The sequence below is a fragment of the Oncorhynchus masou genome, chromosome 22, assembly GCF_036934945.1.
Source record: "Oncorhynchus masou masou isolate Uvic2021 chromosome 22, UVic_Omas_1.1, whole genome shotgun sequence".
NCBI lineage: Eukaryota > Metazoa > Chordata > Actinopteri > Salmoniformes > Salmonidae > Oncorhynchus > Oncorhynchus masou.
This window is the reverse complement of record NC_088233.1, coordinates 10,084,248-10,110,108: the sequence shown is the minus strand read 5'-3', so window position 1 is coordinate 10,110,108 and position 25,861 is coordinate 10,084,248. Positions and strand designations below refer to the sequence as shown.

At 40.2% G+C, this 25,861-nt stretch overlaps 3 protein-coding genes across 3 annotated transcripts; all 3 read right to left on the bottom strand.

Moving 5' to 3' along the window:
* Nucleotides 1-4,912: 4,912 nt before the first annotated feature.
* bpgm (2,3-bisphosphoglycerate mutase) lies at nt 4,913-9,082 on the bottom strand. The gene is made up of 3 exons (XM_064929260.1): nt 8,998-9,082; nt 7,748-8,382; nt 4,913-7,056 (listed from the first exon to the last, which is right to left on the bottom strand). The coding sequence occupies exons 2-3, from the start codon at nt 8,346-8,348 to the stop codon at nt 6,881-6,883; spliced, it is 777 nt and encodes a 258-aa protein (XP_064785332.1). The 5' UTR covers nt 8,349-8,382; nt 8,998-9,082; the 3' UTR covers nt 4,913-6,880.
* A 1,597-nt stretch (nt 9,083-10,679) lies between these two features.
* Nucleotides 10,680-12,292, bottom strand: LOC135508999 (troponin I, slow skeletal muscle-like). Its single transcript, XM_064929264.1, has 4 exons — nt 12,161-12,292; nt 11,430-11,519; nt 10,887-11,057; nt 10,680-10,763 (listed from the first exon to the last, which is right to left on the bottom strand). The coding sequence occupies exons 1-4, from the start codon at nt 12,269-12,271 to the stop codon at nt 10,680-10,682; spliced, it is 456 nt and encodes a 151-aa protein (XP_064785336.1). The 5' UTR covers nt 12,272-12,292.
* Nucleotides 12,293-19,348: 7,056 nt separating this feature from the next.
* LOC135508998 (troponin I, slow skeletal muscle-like) lies at nt 19,349-24,044 on the bottom strand. The gene is made up of 6 exons (XM_064929263.1): nt 23,997-24,044; nt 23,088-23,219; nt 22,843-22,932; nt 21,830-22,003; nt 21,546-21,629; nt 19,349-19,737 (listed from the first exon to the last, which is right to left on the bottom strand). The coding sequence occupies exons 2-5, from the start codon at nt 23,190-23,192 to the stop codon at nt 21,549-21,551; spliced, it is 450 nt and encodes a 149-aa protein (XP_064785335.1). The 5' UTR covers nt 23,193-23,219; nt 23,997-24,044; the 3' UTR covers nt 19,349-19,737; nt 21,546-21,548.
* Between the last annotated feature and the right edge of the window lie 1,817 nt (nt 24,045-25,861).

The window sequence follows — 25,861 nt, the reverse complement described above, 5'->3', positions numbered from 1 at the left end:
GCATGGTAATGGCAGCATCATTCTGTGGGGATGTTTTTGAGGGACAAGGACTGGGAGACGAGTCAGGATCGCGGCAAATATGAATGGAGCACAGTACAGAGGTCCTTGATGAAAACCTGCTCCAGAACGCTCAGGACCTCAGACTGGGCCAAAAGTTAACCTTCCAACAAGACAACAGCCCTAAGCACACAGCCAAGACAACGCATGAGTGACTTCGGGACAAGTCTCTGAATGTCCTTGAGTGGGCCAACCAGAACCCGGAATTGAACTCGATCGAACATCTTTGGAGAGATCACAAAGTACTGAGTAAACGGTCTGAATACTAATGTAAATGTGATATTTCTGTTTTTTTCTAAAAATCTATTTTTGCTTTCTCATTATGGGGTATTGTGTTTAGATTTATGAGAGGAAAAAATGGAAATTTATGGAAAAAAATGCTACTTAAGTATGATCCCCAATTAGAGACAACGATTACCAGCTGCCTCTAATTGGGAATCATACAAATCACTAACATAGAAAACAAACCTAGAACAACCCCCCAGTCACGCCCCCAGTCATGTCTAGTGTCAGTGGAGGCTCTGGTGCGGGACGAAGTATCCGCTCATCCCGCAGATCCAGCCATGGACCCAGACTGACCACTGTGCCTGGACTGGACCACGGCACAGAGTAGGGCTCTTGCCATGGAGCTGGACTGGACCACGGCGCAGAGTAGGGCTCTTGCCATGGAGCTGGACTGGACCACGGCACAGAGTAGGGCTCTTGCCATGGAGCTGGACTGGACCTCGACGCAGAGTAGGGCTCTTGCCATGGAGCTGGACTGGACCACGGCACAGAGTAGGGCTCTTGCCATGGAGCTGGACTGGACCACGGCACAGAGTAGGGCTCCTGCCATGGAGCTGGACTGGACCTCGACGCAGAGTAGGGCTCTTGCCATGGAGCTGGACTGGACCACGGCACAGAGTAGGGCTCTTGCCATGGAGCTGGACTGGACCACGGCGCAGAGTAGGGCTCTTGCCATGGAGCTGGACTGGACCACGGCACAGAGTAGGGCTCTTGCCATGGAGCTGGAGGTTCCGGACTGTGGACCGTCGTTGGAAGTTCCGGACCGGGGAACGTCGCCGGAAGCTCTGGGCTGTGTAGGTGCACCGGAGATCTGGTGCGTATAGCCTGCATCAATGCTACCGGTTCGATGACACACCTCACACAGCAAGTGCGAGGAGCTTGCACAGGACGTACTGGGCTGTGAAGGCGCACTGGAGACCTGGTGTGTATAGCCGGCATCAATTGTACCGGACCTTTAACACACTTCTCAGGACTAGTACTCAGGTGGCATCGGACGGCTGATACGCTCCTCAGGGCGAATGCCGCGCATACTACGCCAAACCAACAGCTCTCTCGCTTCACTCGCCTCGAAGGTCTCTAACTCTCCCCTCAACTTCGCCGACCACCCCGTGTGGCCCCCCCCAACATTTTTTTTGAGGCTGTGTCTTGGGCTTGCGTCGTGGCCTCGAACCCTGGCGTCGTCACTGTCCTCCATTATCTCCTTCTGTCTCCTGCCAGGATTTCTTCCCAAGTCCAGGATACTTCCTCCTCCTGGGCACGCTGCTTGGTCCTTTCTTGTTGGGATATTCTGTCACATTCGCTGGAATGAATATCGGACCAAGGCGCAGCGTATGTTGAGTTCCACATCATTTTAATGAATAAAGTGAAACTCAGCAATGACAAAAACAAATAAACAATAAACTAACAACGAACCGTGACTACAGAGATGCTATGTGCACTAACTCAACACACATACATTCAAACAATATCCCATAACCCACAGGTGGAAAAAAATGCTACTTAAATATGATCCCCAATTAGAGACAACGTAGAAAATAAACCTAGAACCCCACATAGAAAATAAACTAGAACAACCCGCCAGTCCTGCCCTGACCTACTCTACCATAGAAAACAAAAGCTTTCTATGGTCAGGACGTGACCGTAGCAAAATGTGTACAAAAAAAATGAAGGGGTCTGAATACTTTCCGAAGGCACTGTAAATGCATGCAAAGTTTATATATAATGGAAAACGTACCTGTACTGCAGAAAGCCACTTGTTTCTTTAGGTTTGAAGTCAGTAGCTTGGGAGAGAGAATTGGAACAGTTTATTCACTGGCTACGGTAGTTTTGGCTTGTCCTGTCTCTAAGATGTTTAACTTTCATTGGCTATACTTGTAGTTCACTAAGTGGACGAGGGACAGTTGACTTCGCCTGTTATGAAACACTCATGATGAAAGCAATAATAAAGAGCTTTCATTTATTTTACTTCTAAAAAAGTAAACATTCCTTTCTAATATGATGAAGCAACCTTATCGCCACAATTAAACTTCAGCATGAAAATAAATGAACAAGAAACATAATATTGGAACTTTCTCTGGGCTCAACTACTTGTGAAGAAAGTTGGCACTATCCCATTAGCCGTGGAGCTATAGCTGCCCATATCCTGTAGCAGGCTTGGTGACGGATGTTAAATGTACAAAAATATGCCAGAGCAATGAAAACAATCCTATAATTCTGGCTGATTCCACACCTGCAAAAACAAGAGAGGGGATCCGTGATGCTGTCCAGGTGGAAATGTCTGATTCTCCCTTTAAACAGTTGAAGGTAGAGACCATACAACTCAAAGCGCATTGGGTATAACATCAGGGCTTTAAATAAAGATGTGGGTAGGTTAATAACAAGTTTATTAGTGAGGTTAATAACTAGTTTATTCCTATCAGGTCCGGAGTATTAGTGAGGCTAATAACTAGTTCATTACTATCAGGTCCGGAGTATTAGGGAGGTTAATAACTAGTTCATTACTATCAGGTCCAGAGTATTAGTGAGGCTAATAACTAGTTCATTACTATCAGGTCCGGAGTATTAGGGAGGTTAATAACTAGTTCATTACTATCAGGTCCGTAACCAGGTCCGGAGTATTAGGGAGGTTAATAACTAGTTCATTACTATCAGGTCCGTAACCAGGGTCGGAGTATTAGTGAGGTTAATAACTAGTTCATTACTATCAGGTCCGGAGTATTAGTGAGGCTAATAACTAGTTCATTACTATCAGGTCCGGAGTATTAGGGAGGTTAATAACTAGTTCATTACTATCAGGTCCGTAACCAGGTCCGGAGTATTAGGGAGGTTAATAACTAGTTCATTACTATCAGGTCCGTAACCAGGGTCGGAGTATTAGTGAGGTTAATAACTAGTTCATTACTATCAGGTCCGGAGTATTAGTGAGGCTAATAACTAGTTCATTACTATCAGGTCCGGAGTATTAGTGAGGCTAATAACTAGTTTATTCCTATCAGGTCCGGAGTATTAGTGAGGCTAATAACTAGTTCATTACTATCAGGTCCAGAGTATTAGTGAGGCTAATAACTAGTTCATTACTATCAGGTCCAGAGTATTAGTGAGGCTAATAACTAGTTCATTACTATCAGGTCCGGAGTATTAGTGAGGCTAATAACTAGTTCATTACTATCAGGTCCAGAGTATTAGTGAGGCTAATAACTAGTTCATTAGTATCAGGTCCGGAGTATTAGTGAGGCTAATAACTAGTTTATTCCTATCAGGTCCGGAGTATTAGTGAGGCTAATAACTAGTTCATTACTATCAGGTCCAGAGTATTAGTGAGGCTAATAACTAGTTCATTAGTATCAGGTCCGGAGTATTAGTGAGGCTAATAACTAGTTTATTCCTATCAGGTCCGGAGTATTAGTGAGGCTAATAACTAGTTCATTACTATCAGGTCCGGAGTATTAGTGAGGCTAATAACTAGTTCATTACTATCAGGTCCGGAGTATTAGTGAGGCTAATAACTAGTTCATTACTATCAGGTCCAGAGTATTAGTGAGGCTAATAACTAGTTCATTCCTATCAGGTCCGGAGTATTAGTGAGGCTAATAACTAGTTCATTACTATCAGGTCCGGAGTATTAGTGAGGCTAATAACTAGTTCATTACTATCAGGTCCAGAGTATTAGTGAGGCTAATAACTAGTTCATTACTACCAGGTCCGGAGTATTAGTGAGGCTAATAACTTGTTCATTACTATCAGGTCCGGAGTATTAGTGAGGCTAATAACTAGTTCATTCCTATCAGGTCCGGAGTATTAGTGAGGCTAATAACTAGTTCATTACTATCAGGTCCGGAGTATTAGTGAGGCTAATAACTAGTTCATTACTATCAGGTCCAGAGTATTAGTGAGGCTAATAACTAGTTCATTACTACCAGGTCCGGAGTATTAGTGAGGCTAATAACTTGTTCATTACTATCAGGTCCGGAGTATTAGTGAGGCTAATAACTAGTTCATTAGTATCAGGTCCAGAGTATTAGTGAGGCTAATAACTAGTTCATTACTATCAGGTCCGTAATCATATTCAAAGGACAGTATAGAAGTCTACATCCCTCCCAAAGCGCTACGATCTATACAGACCTGGGTTCAAATAGCATTTGAAATCTTGCTTTAGCCTTTCTGGAGTGCAAAGTGGGTGGGTTTTTCATTTTGGGGACTTTATTGGTTCCATTACAACAGGCAGCTCAATCAAGTGTCTCTGCCCAGAGTGATGGTTTCTGGCATAGTCCCTTCATCCACTCCTCCCTTTCATCCACTCCTGGGCACATAACTAAAACAGTGCAGAAACGCAGGGCAGCTTCTGCCTGTAACCGTCCGAAGTTCTCCTGGACAATGAGATTAATTTGTCTGGGCTATGCTCATTTCAGATCACGTGACTATCATGATTTATTAGGAAAAACTATAGCTCCAACTGGTAGGATACGGACATTTATCATAATACACGACTGTACACTTAAGTTCCACATGACCATACAGTCACATCCTTGCCATTATTACCACACCAAAAAAAAGCAATCTGAGACAGTCATACTGTTACTGAATGGGGCATGTTTTCAGTTCCTTTATTTCATTTCCACCATGCAAACCATCAGTCCAATACTTCCTATCGTCACCATTTAGGATGACTGTGGGTATAACACATTACAGAACTACAGTATTTTCTAGTATCAATATAAAATTTACACATTTACAGTTTTAGGGCTCAACGAAATGATAGTCAGCATTTCCTTAAATGACCCAAGATAGTGGTTATGACAGATGGATAGAGGATAAAAAAATCATGACAGTTTCCAACAACAACACAAGAGGCACACATACATGCATGTCTCTCCTGTGTAAAAAAAAAGAAAAAAAAAAGCATCTCAATAAATGCCCCCTAAAACCATGCACAAACAGATGTAACACACAGTGCAACACTCATAAGGAGTGAATCATTTTCCCCTACATTAACAGTGCATAAAAATTGTGTAACAATCACAACAAGTGGTTGTTCATCAATTCACAGTCATTTTTGTTATCGTCAACCTCTGAAATGTAATATATTAAGTTCCACAAGAAAATATGATTTAAAGTGGGAAAAGGGGGGATTTGTCTAAGCATGTGCATCAGACATTTAAAAAAACAAGCCACTATATTAATAATTGTACCCTCATCAGGTACAACCTTTAGTAGCACTGTACTACATTGTAAATGCAGTGGTGTTCAGTGTAGAGCATAAGAGTATACTGAACATAGTTTAGGTTAAGTTAACACTCGACTCAAATGTTTGTTTGTCGTCACTAAATGAAATAAAAGCCACACAAAAAAAACGACGTTGATAAGTTGGGTAGAGAAGAAAAGGTACGATGGGGATATTTTCCTTTGAACATTAAAAATGGAAATAAATGATACAATGATACAGCAAATCGTGAATCTGACTTTATTACAGCATGTCAATGTAGGTATTTTATGAATAAGCCCTACAGTTATTTCATATGAAAGTCTCTCAAACTAGCATGAGGCCTATAAGAAGACATCACAGGAAGTTGGTGGCACCTTAATTGGGGAGAATGGGTCCGTGGTAATGGCTGGAGTGGAATGGTATAAAATACACCAGACATATGGTTTCCATGGTTTCCATGTGTTTGATGCCATTCCATTCGCTCCGATCCAGCCATTATTATGAGCCGTCCTCCCCTCAGCAGCCCCCACTGGAAGACGCTCTTATCAAGTTTGCCCCGTTGGTTTCAACAACATTTACAGAAATTCTATACTAAAAAAAAAAGCTTCACACAATCGCCGCTCTGTCTTGGAAAGAATAGCCAGGCTGTCGGGTCTCACTGAGGTAATATTTGTTATAAAGGTGCTTTTAAAAAGGGTTTTGATAAATAAATTAACCTGTACTTGTTAGTGCTGGATCATCACCTGCTGGACTCTGTCAGTCATAATTCACCTGTAAAAACTAGCTACATCGCATTGCAAAAGTCCCACAGAAAATATTGGCAATGAAGGCACGTGTGACAGATTTTTCAAAAAATGGTTTTGTTGGGGACACATCTTAGTATTTCCCCAATTCTAAAGAACCTCAATACAAGGGTCAAATCAAATCAGCCTATTATCATGTTAAATGTTAACTTTGAGAGGGTTTTATCTTGGCAAACAGAAGTTAAATCTAGTAAGCACAGCACTTAACAAAACAAGATAGTTTGTCCTTCTGTTTCCACATTGTACCAAATAGGATCCAGTCCATAACACAATTATGCAGTCAGTTGACTACAATTCAGAATGACTAGAATCCAGTTGACTAAATTCTACAATCCAGGATCTAGAATGACTATAATCCAGTTGATTAGATTCTACAATCCAGAAAGAGTCTAGTCATTCTGGATTCTAGTCATTTTAGATTCTCTAATCTAGCCAAACAGATGCTAGTCAATTTGGCTAATCATCTAAAATGACTAGAATCCAGTTTACTATATTCTACAATCCAGAATGACTAGAATCCTGTTGACTATGTTCAGGCTGTTTGTTTGACCTTACCCTGGTCCTCCACCTTCCTGATGGCTGCCTGGATGGCTTTCTGGTCTCCCAGGAGCTGCATGGGTTTGGTGGGCCGGAAGTTCTCATCCAGCTCAATCAGAATGGGTGTCCCAGTGGGTAACGTCACATTGACGATATCAGCATCTGATATACCTGTTGATATAATACTGAATGTTGTGTTATTCTGCTTCGGTAAACCACAGTAAAACAACCATACTATCGCCATAAACATAATAAAACCGTTAGCACAGCTTTCGCCTATGCTGTTACGTAAAGCGCTAGCAACATGAACAATTAAAACCAAAATACACAGATAAGAGAATAACTTTGTTTACGTCGTGATCGTTACACTTTTTTTTTTGTCCAGCTACATAGCGACGATAATTTCTAACATAACGGCCAATAAAGTACCTGACTGGCCAACTACGACAAACGTGATCTCTAGAAGCCTGTGGGGAAGAGAAACGGTCAATGTGGATCTACTGGCAGTAGCCTGATGTAACATAAACCTAGTGGCCTTTTTGTACAAGTTCAACCGCGTGACATTTCTGGAACTAATATACAGTATAGTCCTCTCATCCAAATGGGAGTGAATGATAGTTACAAACTAGGTCTAAAACACAGAGGCCCTAGTAATCTCCAATACAACGGCCTTTGTGGATTCAAACATTCAAATGCAAGTGAAAGTGGCCATGCAGCTCATACTAAAATCTGCAGGAACAAAAGAGAACAATAGCAGTGCAGCAAAAGTCAATGGTAATAATGGTACTGCAACTGATGCAGTCCAGCCGAGCAGGGTTGGCACACAGAGACACACAGACACACGAGGAGCCACCAGGCATACCTTCCAGGTGTTTCAGCAGGGCCCTGCAGCTATTCCCATGCCCAGAGATGAGCACCAATTTCCCCCGTTTGATCTCCGGCACAATGGTGCCGTCCCAGTATGGCTGGAGCCTCTCTAAGACATCCTTCAGGCTCTCTGACTTCGGAAGAAACTCTTTAGACACATCACAGGTAGAATACCGGCGGTCATTGTAGATCTCCAGGAAGTAAGGGTGTGATTCGTCGATAGGGGGCGGCGTGAGGTCATAGCTCCTCCTCCACTGTTTCACCTGCTCCTCACCGTGGTTTAGGGCCATCTCAGCTCTATTCAGCCCGATCAGAGCACCATAATGGCGCTCGTTGAGTCTCCACGTCCTGACCACGGGGACCCACTCCTGCCCCATGGCTTCCAACAACAGCCAGGCTGTGTGGATGGATCGGCTGAGCAGGGAGGTAAATACTACATCCAGCTGGTAGCCTGCTTCCTTCAGGAGGTGACCGCACGCCAAAGCCTCCTTGACCCCGTCCTCACTCAGCCTCTGGTCCACCCAGCTGCAGAAGCGGTTCTCTTTGGTCCAGGCTCCTTCTCCATGCCTCATCACAAAGACTTTGTACTTTGACATCCGGAAGGACTGGCTGGCAGCAGCAGCCTGTACTCTACACAAACAATGAGTTTACAGTGATCAGATGAGGGTGATGCTGGACTACTGCAGTAACATATGGTACTGTACTGTGGCCAGACACTTACCACGTAAGTGGAAAACATTATTCAACAAGTCTCTTGATGAGTTTCAGCGACCTAAATATCCAACAATATTTCAGTGGTGTTGTATATTATTAGCTATACACAACTCCACTCACTAGAGCCTAATATTTTACTGTTACTATGGAACTGCTGTTACTAAGCTTAATGTCAGAAGCAGTCGCCATGTCATTTATTCTGGGGGTGGGTCTAGTGGGGTCAGCAAATGTCCGGCAGTTCGAGTGGTTAAAAGGCTACATGCCAACACAACGGGTTATTGTTTAACTCCAAATTAAAACAGGATAATTCAGTAACTAAACATGGAAATATAGCTATTGCACATCCCCTAATTAAATACATTTGACATAATAACAGTCAAATGGTAAAATAAATGAAAAGACCTTGCCTTATGCACTTGTCATCTCATTGGTAGGCTGCTAACGGTCATGCGTTTACGCGCGAGACAGCAAGCTACAAAACACACATGTACCGGAACATGCATCATAATAATAGCATGAATACGATCTTACCCTGCGAGTTACGAGTCCGTCCCAATAGTCGTGACTGTTGACAGAAATTTGGACAACCATCGAGAGCATTTAAGAAGTCAGCGATTGAAAGCTTGTGGTCCAATCGAAACGGAAAAGCTCAGGTTAGGGCGGGATTTGTGTCATGTGTGCTGCCCATACGTGGAGAGAGATGAGAGAAAAGGCCCTCGAGAACGGTCGTCATGGGGGAGAAGGCGTGGCATGACCGATTCTACTCGCTACATTGTAACAGTCACTGAACGTGGCTAGACAGTAAAAATACAGTATGATCTATGATTGATCCACAATGCAAATTACACGCACACACACACACACACACACACACACACACACACACACACACACACACACACACACACACACACACACACACACACACACACACACACACGCACACACACACACACACACAAGATCACCTTTGTAGAATAAACTGTGTGCAGCTGACGGTTGACCATACACGTGACAATGATAACACAAGTAATTTATTGTCAGTAACTCAATCATATTTGGATAACTTCAAACATCCAACATTTTGCATGTCAATACCATATAATATACACTACTGTTCAACAGTTTGGGTCACTTTAGAAATGTCCTTGTTTTTAAAAGGAAAGCACATTTTATTGTCCATTAAAATAACATCAAATTGATCAGAAATACAGTGTAGACATTGTTAATGTTGTATATGACTATTGTAGTTGGAAACGGCTGATTTATTTATGGAATATCTACATTGGCGTACAGAGGCCCATTATCAGCAACCATCACTCCTGTGTTCCAATGGCACCGTTTTGTTAGCTAATCCAAGTTTATCATTTTAGAAGGCTAATTGATCATTAGAAAACCCTTTTACAATTATATTAGCACAACTGAAAACTGTTGTCCTGATTAAAGAAGCAATATAACTGGCCTTCTTAAGACAAGTTGAGTATCTGGAGCATCAGCATTTTTGGGTTAGATTACAGGCTCAAAATGGCCAGAAACAAAGAACTTTCTTCTGAAACTCGTCAGTCAATTCTTGTTCTGAGGAATAAAGGCTATTCCATGCGAGAAATTGCCAAGAAACTGAAGATCTCGTATAACGCTGTGTACTACTCCCTTCACAGAACTGCGCAAACTGGCCCTAACCAGAATAGAAAAAGGAGTGGGAGGCCCCGGTGCACAAATGAACAAGAGAACAAGTACATTAGAGTGTCTAGTTTGAGAAACAGATGCCTCACAAGTCCCCAACTGGCATCTTCAATAAATAGTACCTGTCAAACTCCAGTCTCAACGTCAACAGTGAAGAGGAAACCCCGATATGCTGGCCTTCTACAACATTAACAATGTCTACACTGTATTCCTGATCAATTTGATGTTATTTTAACGGACCAAAAAAATTGCTTTTCTTTCAAAAACCAGGACATTTCTACGTGAGCCCAAATTTTTGAACGGTAGTGTATATAATGACAACATTCCATAACATATTATTATTTTATTGAGTGACTATAATTATCACATGATATAAATGTTATTTGCGTGCACACACAAAACATATGTACACATAACAACGCAAGAGACTCTGTAGCTACGTAAAACCATGCAAACTAACTCTGTTCCTTGTCATAATGTAAGTTAAACACTGAGAAGTCATAATGATGTCATCGTTCCACCCATGGCTATTAGGAAGCAGTGAACATCTTCTTTCTGCCCTCCATGCCAGACATGGCATCCACATTCTTACGCCAATCACTCACCTCCTCTTTCTGTGGGGATGACAGAAGTATTGCACACACAGTTGTATTGCAGGTGCACATTACAAAAAAAAAAAAAGTAACGAAAAGAAAGCATTGGGACAGGCTGTACTGTGCAGTGAATGTCCTTCTTACCTTCTCCTCTTCCTTCTTGACAGTCTTGAGGTTGGCCTTGAAGTCGACAGACTCTTTGATCTTGGCTCCCAGCAGGGCCCCCATCATGGCTTCAGCTGATACTCTCACCCTCTTCAGCTGAGGTCGCTTCTTGCCCTTCAGCTCAATGATCTTCATGGTCAGATTTTCAATCTATATAGCAAGGTGTCAAAAAAAATAAAAGTCTCCATTTCAAAATAAAAGTCCCACATACCAACACAAATATTCACTCTGTGATAAAATGTCACTCCGTGGTAAGAGTACCCGACTCAAAGCCACAAGAGGGTAGACAATTTTTCAAATGTTGCTGTCTGTACATTGATTTGATTGAAATGTTATTGTAAAAAATAAATGCTTATGTTGCCTTTATGTTTTTTTTTTACAATATTGACCTGAACAAAGGTTTAGTAAATACTAGTCTTCTTCATAAGATATCCCATACTTGGATAGAGTATGCATTGAAAGATCATACATTGAAGTGAACTGTTTGTAATATTTGAATTTGAGAATCTGTGGATCGGGTACCTCTGCGTCACTTTTGGAGACTTTCATTGCGATGTCGTACCGCTCTTCATCAACAACATCAATTTTCTGGTGCAGTTCTTTACAAAGAGTCTGTGAAGAGAAAGCAGATTGATATCTGAATATACCGTACTCATACCCATAGTTCCTAAATATTTCAGAATATACCGAATGTACTAAACTCAGACTGAATATACCTAAATATACAAACAAACTCATATTCATAGTACTCTTCCTGAATACAACTAACTATACTGTAGTCATACTCATAGTAACCTACAGATGTGGTCATTTTGATCACTCTGTTGTCCCAGAGAATTTTCCTGAGCCACAGGATTTACACGAATTCACTGAAAATCTGCAGTTCTCCTTCTCTCTCGCTTGTCCAAATGCTAAAGCACCAGACCAAATACATGTCCTACTACTGTAGGAGGTCCTATCAAAACGCATTTCCTGTTAGAAAGTATAACTTTTTGGGGGAGAATAATCAAATCTTCCTGGAGAAGGATTATTTTACTCCTGCGATGAATCTGATCAAATTAAGATCTGACACCTGTACCTAAACCTGAACATTCCTAAATATACTTATACCATAGTACTGTACCTAAATGAACATTAATATACACATTGTACTGTACCTGAATATACATGACTATACTCATAGTACTGTACCTGAATATACATGACTATATGCATAGTAATGTATCTAAATAATATTCCTATATTAATAGTACCTGCAGGTCCTGTATAGACAGCCCAGAGAGGTTGAGTGCTGGGACTCGTTCACTCAGTGTGCTTTCTCTGTCAATCACCTTCTGCTCCTTTTCAGCCATCAACATAGCCATGGCCTTCTTCACCAGCTTGGTCTGGGATACAACACCATATCATTACTTTATACTATTATGTATTAGCAGTGTACTTGTAGCACAACTGCTATTGTGTTTTATATATCTATGTATGCGTTAGCCACAAATCACAACTCACACACATTATGGAGAAGTGTTGTTTAGTTGTGACTGTGACAGTAACAGGGAAGTAAAGACACAAAAGCTACCTTCAAGAAGAGTCTGCGAGATGCAGAGATCTTCGACTTTGGTTTTGGCTGAAATGAAGACAGAGAAGATGTCTTAAGCTCATTGCTAAACAAAGAATAAACACTAATATTCACAATCAATATTTTCATGTTAAATTATTAATTGGCTTTTATGGACGGTACCCTTAAAATGTTTGTCTTTGTATTGCTGCTGCCTCAAATTAGCTGATGTAACAAGGGCTTTATATAACACATTTGATTGATTTGATCAAAAGTCCTGCAATCCAGAATATAAAATAGCCTGATCTTCATGCTATGCTGCAACTGCACCTTCTAGGCCAGCGCAGTGAAGCATAAATTATTGTGATAATAGACCTGTATCCCTTCTTTCTTTTCTTTCCAAAACACTTGAGTGTGCTGTCTCTGACCATCTATCTCTTTTTCTCACTCAGAACGATCTTCTTGACCCTAACCAGTCACGTAGGCTCTCCGCTCTGCCCAAACTGACTCTCTCCCCTCTGTTCTCATCCTCCTAGATCTATCTGCTGCCTTCCACATCCGTGACCCATCAGATCCTCCTCTCCACCCTCTCAGGGTTGGCCGTCTCAGGCTCTGCACACTCCTGGATTGCATCCTACCTGGCGTGTCGCTCCTTTACGTATTTGTAATACAACAAATAGTCTATTACCAGCGTGATAATATACCTAAATGTTTTTAATTTAAAAATGGTCTGAGAAGAACAAAATTGGCAGGACAGTTCAAGCATAGTGATAATGTATTGGGTCTATAGCTTACTGTACATACTGCACCTCATTGCTACAGAACTGTTTTTAATTGGTTAATAGGCTTAGGTTTTTTAAGACATGTTAAAAAATGGAGTGGTAGATCTCGGCTTGCGTTTTTACTCAGAAATTGATCTTGGTGACCACTGCTCTACAACATCCGAAGAGTACGAGCTTTCCTCACACAGGAAGCAGTGCAGATTCTTATCCAGGCCTTTATCATTTCCCGCCTAGACTACTGCAACTCTCTGTTGGCTGGGTTCCTCGCTTGTGCCATCAAACCCCTGTAACTTATCCAGAACGCAGCAGCTTACCTGGTGTTCAACCCTCCTAAATTCTCCTGTGTCACCCCGCTCCTCCGCACACTACACTGGCTTCCAGTCAAAGCTTGCATCATCTTCAAGACTCTGTTGCTTGCCTACGGAGCAGCAAGGAGAACTGCCCCTCCTTACCTTAAGGCTATGCTCAAACCCTACATCCCAACCCCCCCCCCCCCCCCCCCCACCACTCCGCCCCACCTCCAAAAAAAGGGACTTTTCTTTTCCTACTAGCATTATCTGCTGTTGAGGGAAAATGTACTTGATACGATTGTGAGATGTCTCACCTAGCTGTCTTAAGATGAATGCACTAATTGTAAGTCGCTCTGGATAAGAGTGTCTGCTAAATTACTAAAATGTAAATGTAAATTACTCCTGTCAAGAAGATCATTGTGTAAGGGCAGTGTTCATTTCTGCACATTTGTTCTGGTTTGAGTATGAAAATTCACTTACCGGCCTGGACCAACATCAACCAATTGGAGAGAAAGAAACCAAAACCCCAAAAGAAGAAGATTGTTACATTTATGTTCTTTGCATATTGTTTACTGCAGTGCCTACAAAATGTCTACACCCTCCTTTGAGTTCTTCACATTTTATCGTTACAAAGTGGGCTTAAAATTGATTTAATTGTCAATTGTTTTAAACAAGCTAAACAATTTTTCTTTAACAATCTAAAATACTCTCGAATGTCAAAGTGTAATATTTTTTTTTTTTAACATTTATTAAATATGAATGAAAAATAAAACACTAATAAAGTATTCACCCCTGAGTTAATGCATGTTAGAAACACCTGAGGTGGCGATTACAGCTACAAGTCTTCTTGTCTCATAAGGGTGGGGGCTACACTGGGGCGGCAGTGTAGCCTAGTGGTTAGAGCGTTGGACTAGTAACCGGAAGGTTGCAAGTTCAAGCTGACGAGGTACAAATCTGTTGTTCTGCCTCTGAACAGTTCTTAACTGACTTGCAGAATTTGTTCTTAACTGACTTGCCTAGTAAGATAAATAAGACCATTACACACATCTATTGTGTAATCTGTCAAGGTGTTGGGATCATGTCTACACAGCAATGTTCAGGTCTTGCCATAGATTTCAAAGTGGATTTAAATTCAAATCTGGGCTTCTCAGGAAAATGTGCTGCCTTCTTGGTAAGCAACTTCAGTGTAGATTTGGCTTTTGTTGGTTATTGTCCTGCTGAAAAGTGAATTCCTCTCCCAGACCGAAGCAGATTTTCCTCTAGGATTTTGCCTGTGCTTAGCTACATCCTATTTCTTTTCATCCTGAAAAACTCCCCAGTATTTGCCAATGTCAAGTATAACCATACCATGATGCAGCCACCACCATGCTTGAGAATAAGAAGACAGTTACGCAGTGATGTGTTGTGTTTGCCCAAACATAAGGCATTGCATTTATGCCAAAAAGTGTATTCCTTTGCCATGTTTTTTTTTCAGTATTACTTTAGTGGCTTATTGCATACAGTACATATGCATGTATTCTGTATATTTCTATTCTTCTTTTCACTCTGTGATTTAGGTCAATTTTGTGGAGTCACTGAAATGCTGTTAATTTATCCTCATTTTTCTCCCATTATTGTCACGCCCTGGCCATAGAGAGGCTTTTTATTCTCTATTTTGGTTAAGCCAGGGTGTGACTAGGGTGGGCGTGCTATGTTCTTTTTTCTATGTTTTTGTATTTCTTTGTTTTTGGCTGGGTATGGTTCTCAATCAGGGACAGCTGTCTGTCGTTGTCTCGGATTGAGAACCATACTTAGGTAGCTCTTGCCCACATGGGTTTTGTGGGTAGTTATTTTATGTTTAGTGGGTGTTGCACCTGACGGAGCTGTTTCGGTTGTGCTGTTTATTACTTTGTATTTAGTGTTCAGTTATATTTAATAAAATGCTGAACACGTACCATGCTGCACCCTGGTCCTCACCTTCTTCCACCGACAATCGTTACAATTACGGCTATTGCACACTGTAACTGATTAAAAATGTCCAATTGCCTCATGGTGAAATCCCTAAGCAGTTTCCTTCCTGTCCTGCAGCTCAGTTCAGAAGGATGACTGTATCTTTGAGTTGTCTGGGTGGTTTAATACATAATCATAATTATTAACTTGACCGTGCTTAAAGATATAAACAATGGCTTATTTGTTATTGTTACCCATCTACCAATCACTGCCTTTATTTAGGAGGTTTTCGAAAAGCTTTGTAGTTGAATCTGGGCTGGAAATTCAATACTTGACTGCGGGACCTTACATATGTTGTATGTATGGGGGACAGAGGAAGGGTTAGTCATTATGTCACCCCCTATTACTGCATACAGAGGGAGTCCATGTTTCTTATTATATGATTTGTTTTAAGCCACTAATTTAGGCTTGCCTAAACAAACGGTTGAATACTTACGCAACGACTATATTTTGTATTAATTTGACAAAAAAACAATTATAATTTTATTTTCACTTCGAGTATTTTGTGTGGATCAATTACAAAAAAAAATACAATTAAATCTATTTCAATCCCACTTTGTAATACAACAAAATGTGGATCAAGATCAAGGGGATGTACACTTTCTAAAGTCACTGTATATGTTGACAGCAATGCAATGAAATATGAGACGTCGATACTTACGCTTCAGACATGGTTGCGGTTCTCTGTGTCTCCTACATATTTCACAATGTAAAAAAGTTCAACAGTTACAACAGACTGAAAGATGTTTTCAAAACTACATCATATTACAGACAGCTTATTTTATCACGGACAGTTTTCAGCACGCCAAACTATAGCTCAACTATTTTAGATCAAACATACATAAAACAATACATTTAGTTCATTTTGATAATATTCTTTAACTACAGCAAATGACTGTAATAAAATCGTACAACATACAACTAAAATACATGACCTTGCAGAAATAAAATAATGGTTGAAAGTCAGTACTGTTAACACACAATAAATCTGTCAGAGTAGTATTTTGTCTTTATTTTATTCAGTGTTTAATTTAGGATTTAGAAACATATCTGACTAGTGTTTAGTATTTGGGGTATTATCCAAGAATGCTAGTATGCAGATTTATAACTTAATGAAGAAAGGTCTTCTCCCAAGAGAGCTCCTTTTTATTATTGTAGACTTTAGACTGCATGAATTGTGCACACAAATGGAGATGGAGTTTTGAGCTCAAATAGCTAAACTGGTTAGCGATCTTCTGTAATATCTCACAAAAATCACATATATCAAACATACATAACATAAAACAATTCTCTGGTTGTCTGCCAATTCATAAAATTACCACGAAATGTACCATGAAAACAAAAAATGCAATAAAGTTCTGGTCTTACCCGATTGCAATAGAAATTGTTGGCAAACTAGAACAATCCTGACATAAATCACATGTACAAACTTCAACTTCAACTTGACATCTCTTTGTTGGGGTATCTACTCACACTGACAGCAAGCTACTGTCAAAAACATACCCAAAAGAAAATCCTTTACCACAATCAGATTTGACACTTTCCTCCTTTGAGGCGTTATGTTAATAGTGGAAACGTACCTTTCAGGTGAAGAAAAGCTACTGTAACGTTACTAGTTGTCTTTGTGAAGCTGGAGGGATGAAAAGTGGGTTACTATATAGATTCTGGACCTCATGTGAGTGGCTCACCAAAATAGACCCTCTGTCCTCACCATTCTTATTATGTGTGACCTTCCACACATAGTAACTTGATTTGAGTTTTAGTGGTGATACTTTATATTCTACTACATGTTATTTGAGAGTGTAAATAAATCTATGTAAGTGATACATTATATTTGGTGAACACAACCAAGAGCACTTCAGAGAATTTGATTCATGTCACATAACTAACTGTGCAATGCCATGTCGCTTGGAAATGAATAATGATCACACTGTACCCGGACGGTTTATTATAAGAATTAAAAGATAGATGTACACTACCGGTCAAAAGTTTTAGAACACCTATTTTTCCTATTTCTACATTGTAGAATAATAGCGAAGACATCCAAACTTTGAAATAACACACATGGAATCATGTAGTAACCATGGCATTCTCTCAACCAGCATCACCTGGAATGCTTTCCCAACAGTTCCCACATATGCTGAGCACTTGTTGGCTGCTTTTCCTTCACTTTGCGGTCCGACTCATCCTAAACCATCTCAATTTGGTTGAGGTCGAGGGATTGTGGAGGCCAGGTCATCTTATGCAGCACTCCAACACTCTCCTTCTTGGTCAAATAGCCCTTACACAGCCTGGAGGTGTGTTGGATCATTGTCCTATTGAAAAACAAATGATAGACCCACTGAGCCCAAACCAGATGGGATGGCGTATCACTGAAAAATGCTGTGGTAGCCATGCTGGTTAAGTGTGCCTTGAATTCTAAATAAATCACTGACAGTGTCACCAGCAAAGCACCCCCACACTATAACATCTTCTCCTCCATGCTTTAGGGTGGGGAATACACATGCAGAGATAATCTGTTCACCCGCACTGCGTCTCACAAAGACACGGCAGTTAGAACCATAAATCTCTCATTTGGACTCCAGACCAAGGACAAATTTCCACCGGTCTAATGTCCATTGTTTGTGTTTCTTGGCCCAAGCAAGTTTCTTCTTATTATTGGTGTCCTTTAGTATTGGTTTCTTTGCAGCAAATCGACCATGAAGGCCTGATTCTCCTCTGAACAGTTGATGTTGAGATGTGTCTGTTACTTGAACTATGTGAAGCATTTATTTGGGCTACAGTTTCTGAGGCTGGTAACTCTAATGAACTTATTCTCTGCAGCGGAGAAAACTTTGGGTCTTCCATTCCTGTGGCGGTCCTCATGAGGGCCAGTTTCATCATAGCACTTGATGGTTTTTACGACTGCACTTGAAGAAACTTTAAAAGTTCTTGAAATGTTCCGTATTGACTGACCTTCATGTCTTAAAGTAATGACGGACTGTCATTTGTCTTTGCTTATTTGAGCTGTTCTTGCCATAATATGGACTTGGTCTATTACCAAATAGTGCTATCTTCTGTATACCACCGCTACCTTGTTACAACACAACCGATTGGCTCAAAAGCATTAAGAAGGAAAGAAATTCCACAAATTAACTTTTAAGAAGGCACACCTGTTAATTGAAATACATTCCAGGTGACTCCCTCATGAATCAGGTTGAGAGAATGCCAAGAGTGTACAAAGCTGTCATCAAGACAAAGGGTGGCTATTTGAAGAATCTCAAATCTCAAATATATTTTGATTTGTTTAACACTTTTTTGGTTACTACATGATTCCATATATGTTATTTAATAGTTTTGATGTCTTCACTATTATTATACAATGTAGAAAAAAATAAAAAGAAAGAAAGAAAAACCCTTGGTGTTCTAAAACATTTTACCGGTAGTGTACCTCTGTCTAAAAAAAGTATATTTTGCACAAATTGGCAATAAATGTACAATATACACCCCAAGCCAATGGATATCCATAGTATTTACTTCCTAAATAGAGAGAGTATATGAAGAGTACTGTCCTGTCTTCCGCTGTTTGATTAGCTCTCTCTCAAAAAAAAATGGTTGAATCCCAATCCCTACCACAGCAATCCATAATGCCCCCATAATCATTTCACAAGCAGTTGTTTTACAATTGAGTTAAAGGTTTATTTAATTGGTATCAGTTTTGAAACAAGTAACTCTTGATAGGGTGTATATAGACATTCAATAGTACATTTGTACAGTAGACAACCAATAATAGAGAAAAATAGCAACTTCGTGGGTCGAAGCAACGTTCTCCGACCTCAAGCTAACACTGCCATCATCAGGCAGTTGAGGATAATATTGTTCATCAAACAAGAAACTGCACTTGGAATACTACAAATAAAAAAGGATTGGCTTGTAACTTCTACATAAACACATTGAAAATAAGGAAATGCATTTGCTCAAACACACTAATATTAAGTTTATTGTACACACACTATCTGTTTTCCCTTCAACATTCCCATACAGTCATTTAAATCAAAACCTTTATTTCACGTACAAAAAAGAACAAATGTTTGTATGTATTTATTTTTCTTCTCCATGTGTTCCCTCAGTTATCTCCTACAGTTATTCTTCATACCTTCAGTTGCCCTCTCTGTTGCATCGTCTTTTATCTTCAATCAAAGCCATCGTTGGAGGATAACGTGATAATCATCACTAATCTGCAAAACATGATGTATTATGTAAGTATTCACACTCCTTGACTTTTTACAAATTGTTTTGTGTTACAGCCTGAATGTAAAATGGATGAAAGTGAGATTTTATGTTATTTTATGCAATTATAAGTCCCCATAATGGCAAAGTGGAATTAAGTTTTTAGAATCGTTTTGAAATTAATTAATTAAAAAGGAAAATCTAAAATATCTTGAATAAATAACACCTTTTTTATGGCAAGCCTAAATAAAATCAGGAGTACAAATGTGTTTAACAAGTCACATAATAAGTTGCATGGACTCTGTGTGCAGTATAGTGTGTAACATGATTTTTGAATGCCTACCTCATCTCTGTACTATGTACACACATACAGATAACTGTAAGGTCCCTCAGTTGAGCAGTGAATTTCAAACAAATTCAACCACAAAGACCATGGAGATTTTCCAACGCCTCACAATTGATACTTTAGATTAAAAAAAATAAAAAAAAAACATGTAAATGCAGATATTGAATATCTCTTTGAGCATGGTAAAGTTATGAATTACCCTATGGATGGTGTATCAATATACCCAGTCATTACAAAGATACAGGCTTCCTTCCTAACTTAGTTGCCGGAGGGGAAGGAAACCGCTTAGGGGATTCACCATTTATTTTTTATTTTATGTTATTTAACTTGGCAAGTCAGTTAAGAACAAATTCTTATTTTCAATGACGGCCTAGGAACAGTGGGTTAACTGCCTGTTCAGGGGCAGAATGCCAGATTTTTACCTTGTCAGCTCAGGGATTTGAACTTGCAAACTTTCAGTTACTAGTTCAACACTCTAACCACTAGGCTACCCTGCCACACCATGAGACCAATGGTGATTTTAAAACAGTTACAGAGTTTAATGGCTGTGATTGGAGAACACTGAGGATGGGTCAACTGCATTGTAGTTACTCCACAATACTAACCTAATTGACAGAGGGAAAAGAAGGAACCCTGTACAGAATACGAAAATTCCCAAAATATGCATCCTGTTTGCAACAAGGCACTAAGGTAAAACTAAAAAATGTACTTTATTGTCCTGAATACAAAGCGTCATGTTTGGGACAAACTCAAATCAACACATCATTGAGTACCATTCTTCATATTTTCCAATCATGGCTGCATCATGTTATGGGTATGTTTGTCATCGGCAAGGACTAGGGAGTTGTTTGGGGGGATAAAAATAAACGTAATAAGCTAAGCACAGGAAAAATTCTAGAGTTAAATCTTGTTCAGTCTGCTTTCCAACAGACACTGGGAGATGGATTCACCTTTCAGCAGGACAATAACCTAAAACACAAAGCCAAATACACACTGGAGTTGCTTACCAAGACGACACTGAATGTTCCTGAGTGCCCTAGTTACAGTTTTGACTTAAAAATGTCTGTCTAGCAATGATCAATAACCAACTTGACTGAGCTTGAAGAATTTTAAAAGGAAGAATCTACAAATATTGTACAATCCAGGTGTGCAAAGCTTAGAGACTAACCCAGAAAGACTGACATCTGTAATCGCTGCCAAAGGTGATTCTAACATGAATTCACTCAGGGGTGGGATTGCGGATGTAAATGAGATAATTCGGTATTTCATTTTCAAGAAATTTGCACAAATGTCTAAAAACACGTTTTGACTTTGTCATTATGGGGTATTGTGCGTAGATGGGCCAGAAACATTTTGAATCCATTTTAAATTCAGGCTGTAACACAACAAAAGGGGTATGAATGCATTCTGAAGGCTCTGCAGGTTGAATGCTAGAATTGACCTTCTCAGTACAGATAATGTTTTGTGTACCTTTCAAGCGTCAAACATCTTCTTTCTGCCCTCCATGCCAGACATGGCATCCACATTTTGACGCCAGTCGGTGACCTCTTCTTTCTGGGAGGACCATAAATGTATTATCTACACTAAATCAATCATTGAAAACAAACTACTTTGAGAATAAACAACAAGTTCATAATTTGTCCGAGAGATGAAGAGGTTCTCAGATTTCAACCGCCTGTAAGAGTCGCTAAATAACATGTAAAAGCAAGTAGACATCTTGCACGTGAAGTACAACGGGCATGCACCAGTCTTACCTTCTCCTCTGGTTTCTTGACTGTCTTGAGGTTGGACTTGAAGTCGATGGTCTCCTTATGCTTGGAGCCAAGCAGAACACTGAGCATGGCTTCAGCTGAGATCTTCACCCTCTTCAGGTTTGGCTTCTTGAATTTGCTCTGCAGCTCAATGATCTTTAGTCCTAAATCATGGATCTTGCAGAGCACAAAGAACAAAGGACATTTTTACAGTTTAGACATTTAAGTCGATGCTCTTATCCAGAGTGACGTATAGGTAGTGCATTCATCCTAAAGGAAAAATCCTTAGTCCTTAGTGTTGATACAGTCCCAAAATGTTTGGCATGTCATCAGTCAAGCTTTCAAGATGTGTCACTTACCATATCATCATGATGATGTGACAAGTGACACTTTGCTTCTTGAATGTCCAATATCTTGACAACTTGACTACTGACATGCCAAACATTTTGGGATTGTATCAACAGTGGGCCGATGAAAAAATGTTTGAGTTTATTTTTCTCGTAGAGTAGCTGAGAGAAGCAGCCACATGTCACAGTCACAGTAAGCAGGATTTTAGCTACTTTCAGGTACAACAAAGGCTCGCACATTAACTGTGACCTTTGACATCGTCTACGTCCCAAACGGTACCCTATTCCCTTTATAGCGTACTACTTTGGACCAGGGCCCATATTTCTATCAGTCCAATTTGCACACTTAGTCCTCCCAGTTGTACAGTAACTAGTATGTACTGTGGCTGACCTTCGCTCTAAATGTATGTTTTAAACTTAAAACCACCGGGAGGCAGTGTTTTAACAGTGTCATCTTTAAATGTACAGTCCAAACATTCAAAAAAGGTGCATGTTGGACTGATAGAAGTAGAAGTGATTTAAATGTTAGAGGAATAATGCAATCCTTTTATGATATCACAGGAGCAATTCTATACCTTACATACAATAATCTATAAAACATTTCAACTATCTTTTGTCATTTCCCTCAGGAATGATTTGTTTTCTACAAATTGTTTTGGGGTATCCTACCTCCTTGTCATTTTTGGTAACTTTGAGTCCCACGTCATATCGCTCCTCATCTACCACATCGATCTTATGGTGCAGATCTCTGCACAAATCCTGCCGAGAGAGCAAAAGACAGCTAATTTATCGTATTTTATTTTGTTACACTGTCTGTAAGGAATTTCAACTGCGTCGTGCATTATAACGCATTATGCCTGGCTTATATGGCATTATAAATGCACTCAAAACAGTTTTTTATACAATGTGTATACCTGGAGCTCCTCCACAGACAAGCCAGACAGTTTGAGAGGAGGGACTCTCTCAGACAGAGCTTCATCTCTTTCTCTCTTCTTCTCCTCCACCTCAACCTCTAGCATCTGGCCAGCTACAATCAGCAATCTGATCTATAGGAGAATAAAGCTACAATCAGCAATCTGATCTATAGGAGGATGAAGCTACAATCAGCAATCTGATCTATAGGAGAATAAAGCTACAATCAGCAATCTGATCTATAGGAGAATAAAGCTACAATCAGCAATCTGATCTATAGGAGGATGAAGCTACAATCAGCAATCTGATCTATAGGAGAATAAAGCTACAATCAGCAATCTGATCTATAGGAGAATAAAGCTACAATCAGCAATCTGATCTATAGGAGAATAAAGCTACAGTCAGCAATCTGATCTACAGGAGAATAAAGCTACAGTCAGCAATCTGATCTACAGGAGAATAAAGCTACAATCAGCAATCTGATCTACAGGAGAATAAAGCTACAATCAGCAATCTGATCTACAGGCGAATAAAGCTACAGTCAGCAATCTGGTAACTACTGATCTTTAGGGAGGAGCAAAAAGCTAGAGTCAGCAATCTGGTAACTACTGATCTTTAGGGAGGAGCATAAAGCTAGAGTCAGCAATCTGGTAACTACTGATCTTTAGGGAGGAGCATAAAGCTGGAGTCAGCAATCTGGTAACTACTGATCTTTAGGGAGGAGCATAAAGCTGGAGTCAGCAATCTGATCTATAGGAGCATTAACATCCAAAAGATGTTAAAAAGGGTCACAAGAGGTCAGGGTTCATGAGCTACACATTATGGCATGCATTCTGTTTATATAACATTCATGTCGCAAATGTAAGACGACTAGTTTGTTTCTTGTGTTGACAATGGAATGCAACGCTCACCTTCAAACCCAACCGTCGGGCTGAGGAGATCTTGGACTTTTCTTTTGGTTTTGGTCTGTGTCATTAGGAGGGGGGAGGGAGAGAGATAACATGTGCTAACCTGTCATTTATATGTGGTTCATTATTAAAATACACACCATGGTTATTATACTTCTGTGTTTTTATATTCATTTTTATTTCTATTAGTTTTAAGATTTTTATTACAAATTCAGATCCACTTTACCATTTATAAAACATTTATATTACATTTTTATATGATTCCGTTTTACTTTTACTGTTAGGGACAGAAAGTATCCTATGTGTGAGAGGAGCCATGTATGTTTGTATGGTTTGTTTTTGGGGATGTCACTTTTTGCCACTCGGGGGCAGTAACACATAAAGTGATGGGTCAAGTTATCGGTTACGTTAGGTTTAAAGATGGATCCCACAGTAGTCGAAAGCAGCGCCACGGTCGCCCCACTACAGTTTTATTGTTTTTGTTGCCGAGCTGAGGAGCAGTGTTGCCAACTTAACGACAATGTCGCTATATTTAGCGAGTATTCAGACCCCTCTAGCGACACATTTTCAAAAAAGCGACAAATCTAGCAACTTTTTCTGGTGTTATTGGAGACTTTTGGAGACTCTGACGTGAAAGTATCTTTCTTACTCTTCTCAACGAGCAGCTGGTGCTGCCGTGGGCCCCATCCCAAAGCACTCACAGGCGGCCCAGTCCTCGCGCAGCAGTCCCTCCCAGCTGCAGTCAGAGGAGATGTTCACCCCTCCACGTCCAGACTGCAAATGAATCGCGCATGTGGGAAGCCGCCGCTGGCTGATCCCGCCCTGGCTTACATTTAAAAAAATAAAATAAAAATTAAACCTGAACTAGGGCCAGACGAGTTACCATAATTTTCTCACATTGCCATTGACAGTTTTTTATATTGTCTCTTTTTGGTCCATTTAGATTGTTAATGTAGATTGTATACACACAAAAAAAAGCGTTTTTGTTTTACTGTGACTTGTTGTAGGCTCCTAAGTGGACCATAAGGTTAAAAACAAAAACAAATTAAGAAAACTAAACTAAAAAACAGAAAAATTAAATAAAAAATAAAAAACGAAGTAACTCCGCCACTGTCTCTTTTGGGTCACTTTAGCCGGTCCCAAGATAAAGGAGGAGGGTTGGAATTGTGACATAAAAAAACAAGAATCCACAGAAGAAAGCTAATTTGTAGTTCTAAACACATTTAGGGTGGTTTTTTTTTTACACACGTTTTGTCTCTACCACGACGTTATTCCTCTCTGCTACAGCGTCCATCACAATTACACGCACATGGCCAACTTTCCTTACTGAGGAGTTGGCAACACTGCTGAGACGTCGAGCAGCATGGTAAAAAAAAATGGCAGTACATCTCTCTTCTATCATCCATACAATGATGTCTGAGGAGGAAAACACTTTTGGTTGTTTGCAGTAACTTTGTTGTTGTAATATTGCAAATGGACATGGCTGTTTCACGGTTGAGGATTTCAGCTTAAAGGTAGACTCAGCGAGATGATGTAGATGCATGAAGTAAACAGTACTACTGGGTCGTACTTTTAAAAAAACATGTATTTCTCCTTTATTTAACCAGGCAAGTCAGTTAAGAACATATTGTTATTTTACAATGACGGCCTACCTCAGCCAAACCCCCCCCCCCCCCCCCCCCCGGACGAAGCTGGGCCAATTGTGTGCCTCCCTATGGGTCTCAAAGCACGCTTCTTCTGTTCCTCGGACACACAAAAAATAGGAATAAAACCAGCTCTTGTGACTCTTGCCGGCGCCACCTCACCCAAATGATCCATCATACTCCTTGTGACTTCAAACAGATCCCCCAGGTAACATTGATCCAAAA

Bases quoted from the DNA above. Each gene is read 5' to 3' on its own strand.
- bpgm (XM_064929260.1), bottom strand. From the start codon at position 8,348: ATGTCAAAGTACAAAGTCTTTGTGATGAGGCATGGAGAAGGAGCCTGG. The intron at 7,057-7,747 runs GTATGCCTGGTG...TTATATCAACAG, and splicing joins CCTGCTGAAACACCTGGAAG to GTATATCAGATGCTGATATC.
- LOC135508999 (XM_064929264.1), bottom strand. From the start codon at position 12,271: ATGGCTATGTTGATGGCTGAAAAGGAGCAGAAGGTGATTGACAGAGAA. The intron at 11,520-12,160 runs GTACTATTAATA...TTCTCTTCACAG, and splicing joins TGTCTATACAGGACCTGCAG to ACTCTTTGTAAAGAACTGCA. The intron at 10,764-10,886 runs GTAAGAAGGACA...TCATCCCCACAG, and splicing joins TCAAGAAGGAAGAGGAGAAG to AAAGAGGAGGTGAGTGATTG.
- LOC135508998 (XM_064929263.1), bottom strand. From the start codon at position 23,192: ATGCTAGAGGTTGAGGTGGAGGAGAAGAAGAGAGAAAGAGATGAAGCT. The intron at 22,933-23,087 runs GTATACACATTG...CTCTCTCGGCAG, and splicing joins TGTCTGTGGAGGAGCTCCAG to GATTTGTGCAGAGATCTGCA. The intron at 21,630-21,829 runs GTAAGACTGGTG...TGGTCCTCCCAG, and splicing joins TCAAGAAACCAGAGGAGAAG to AAAGAAGAGGTCACCGACTG.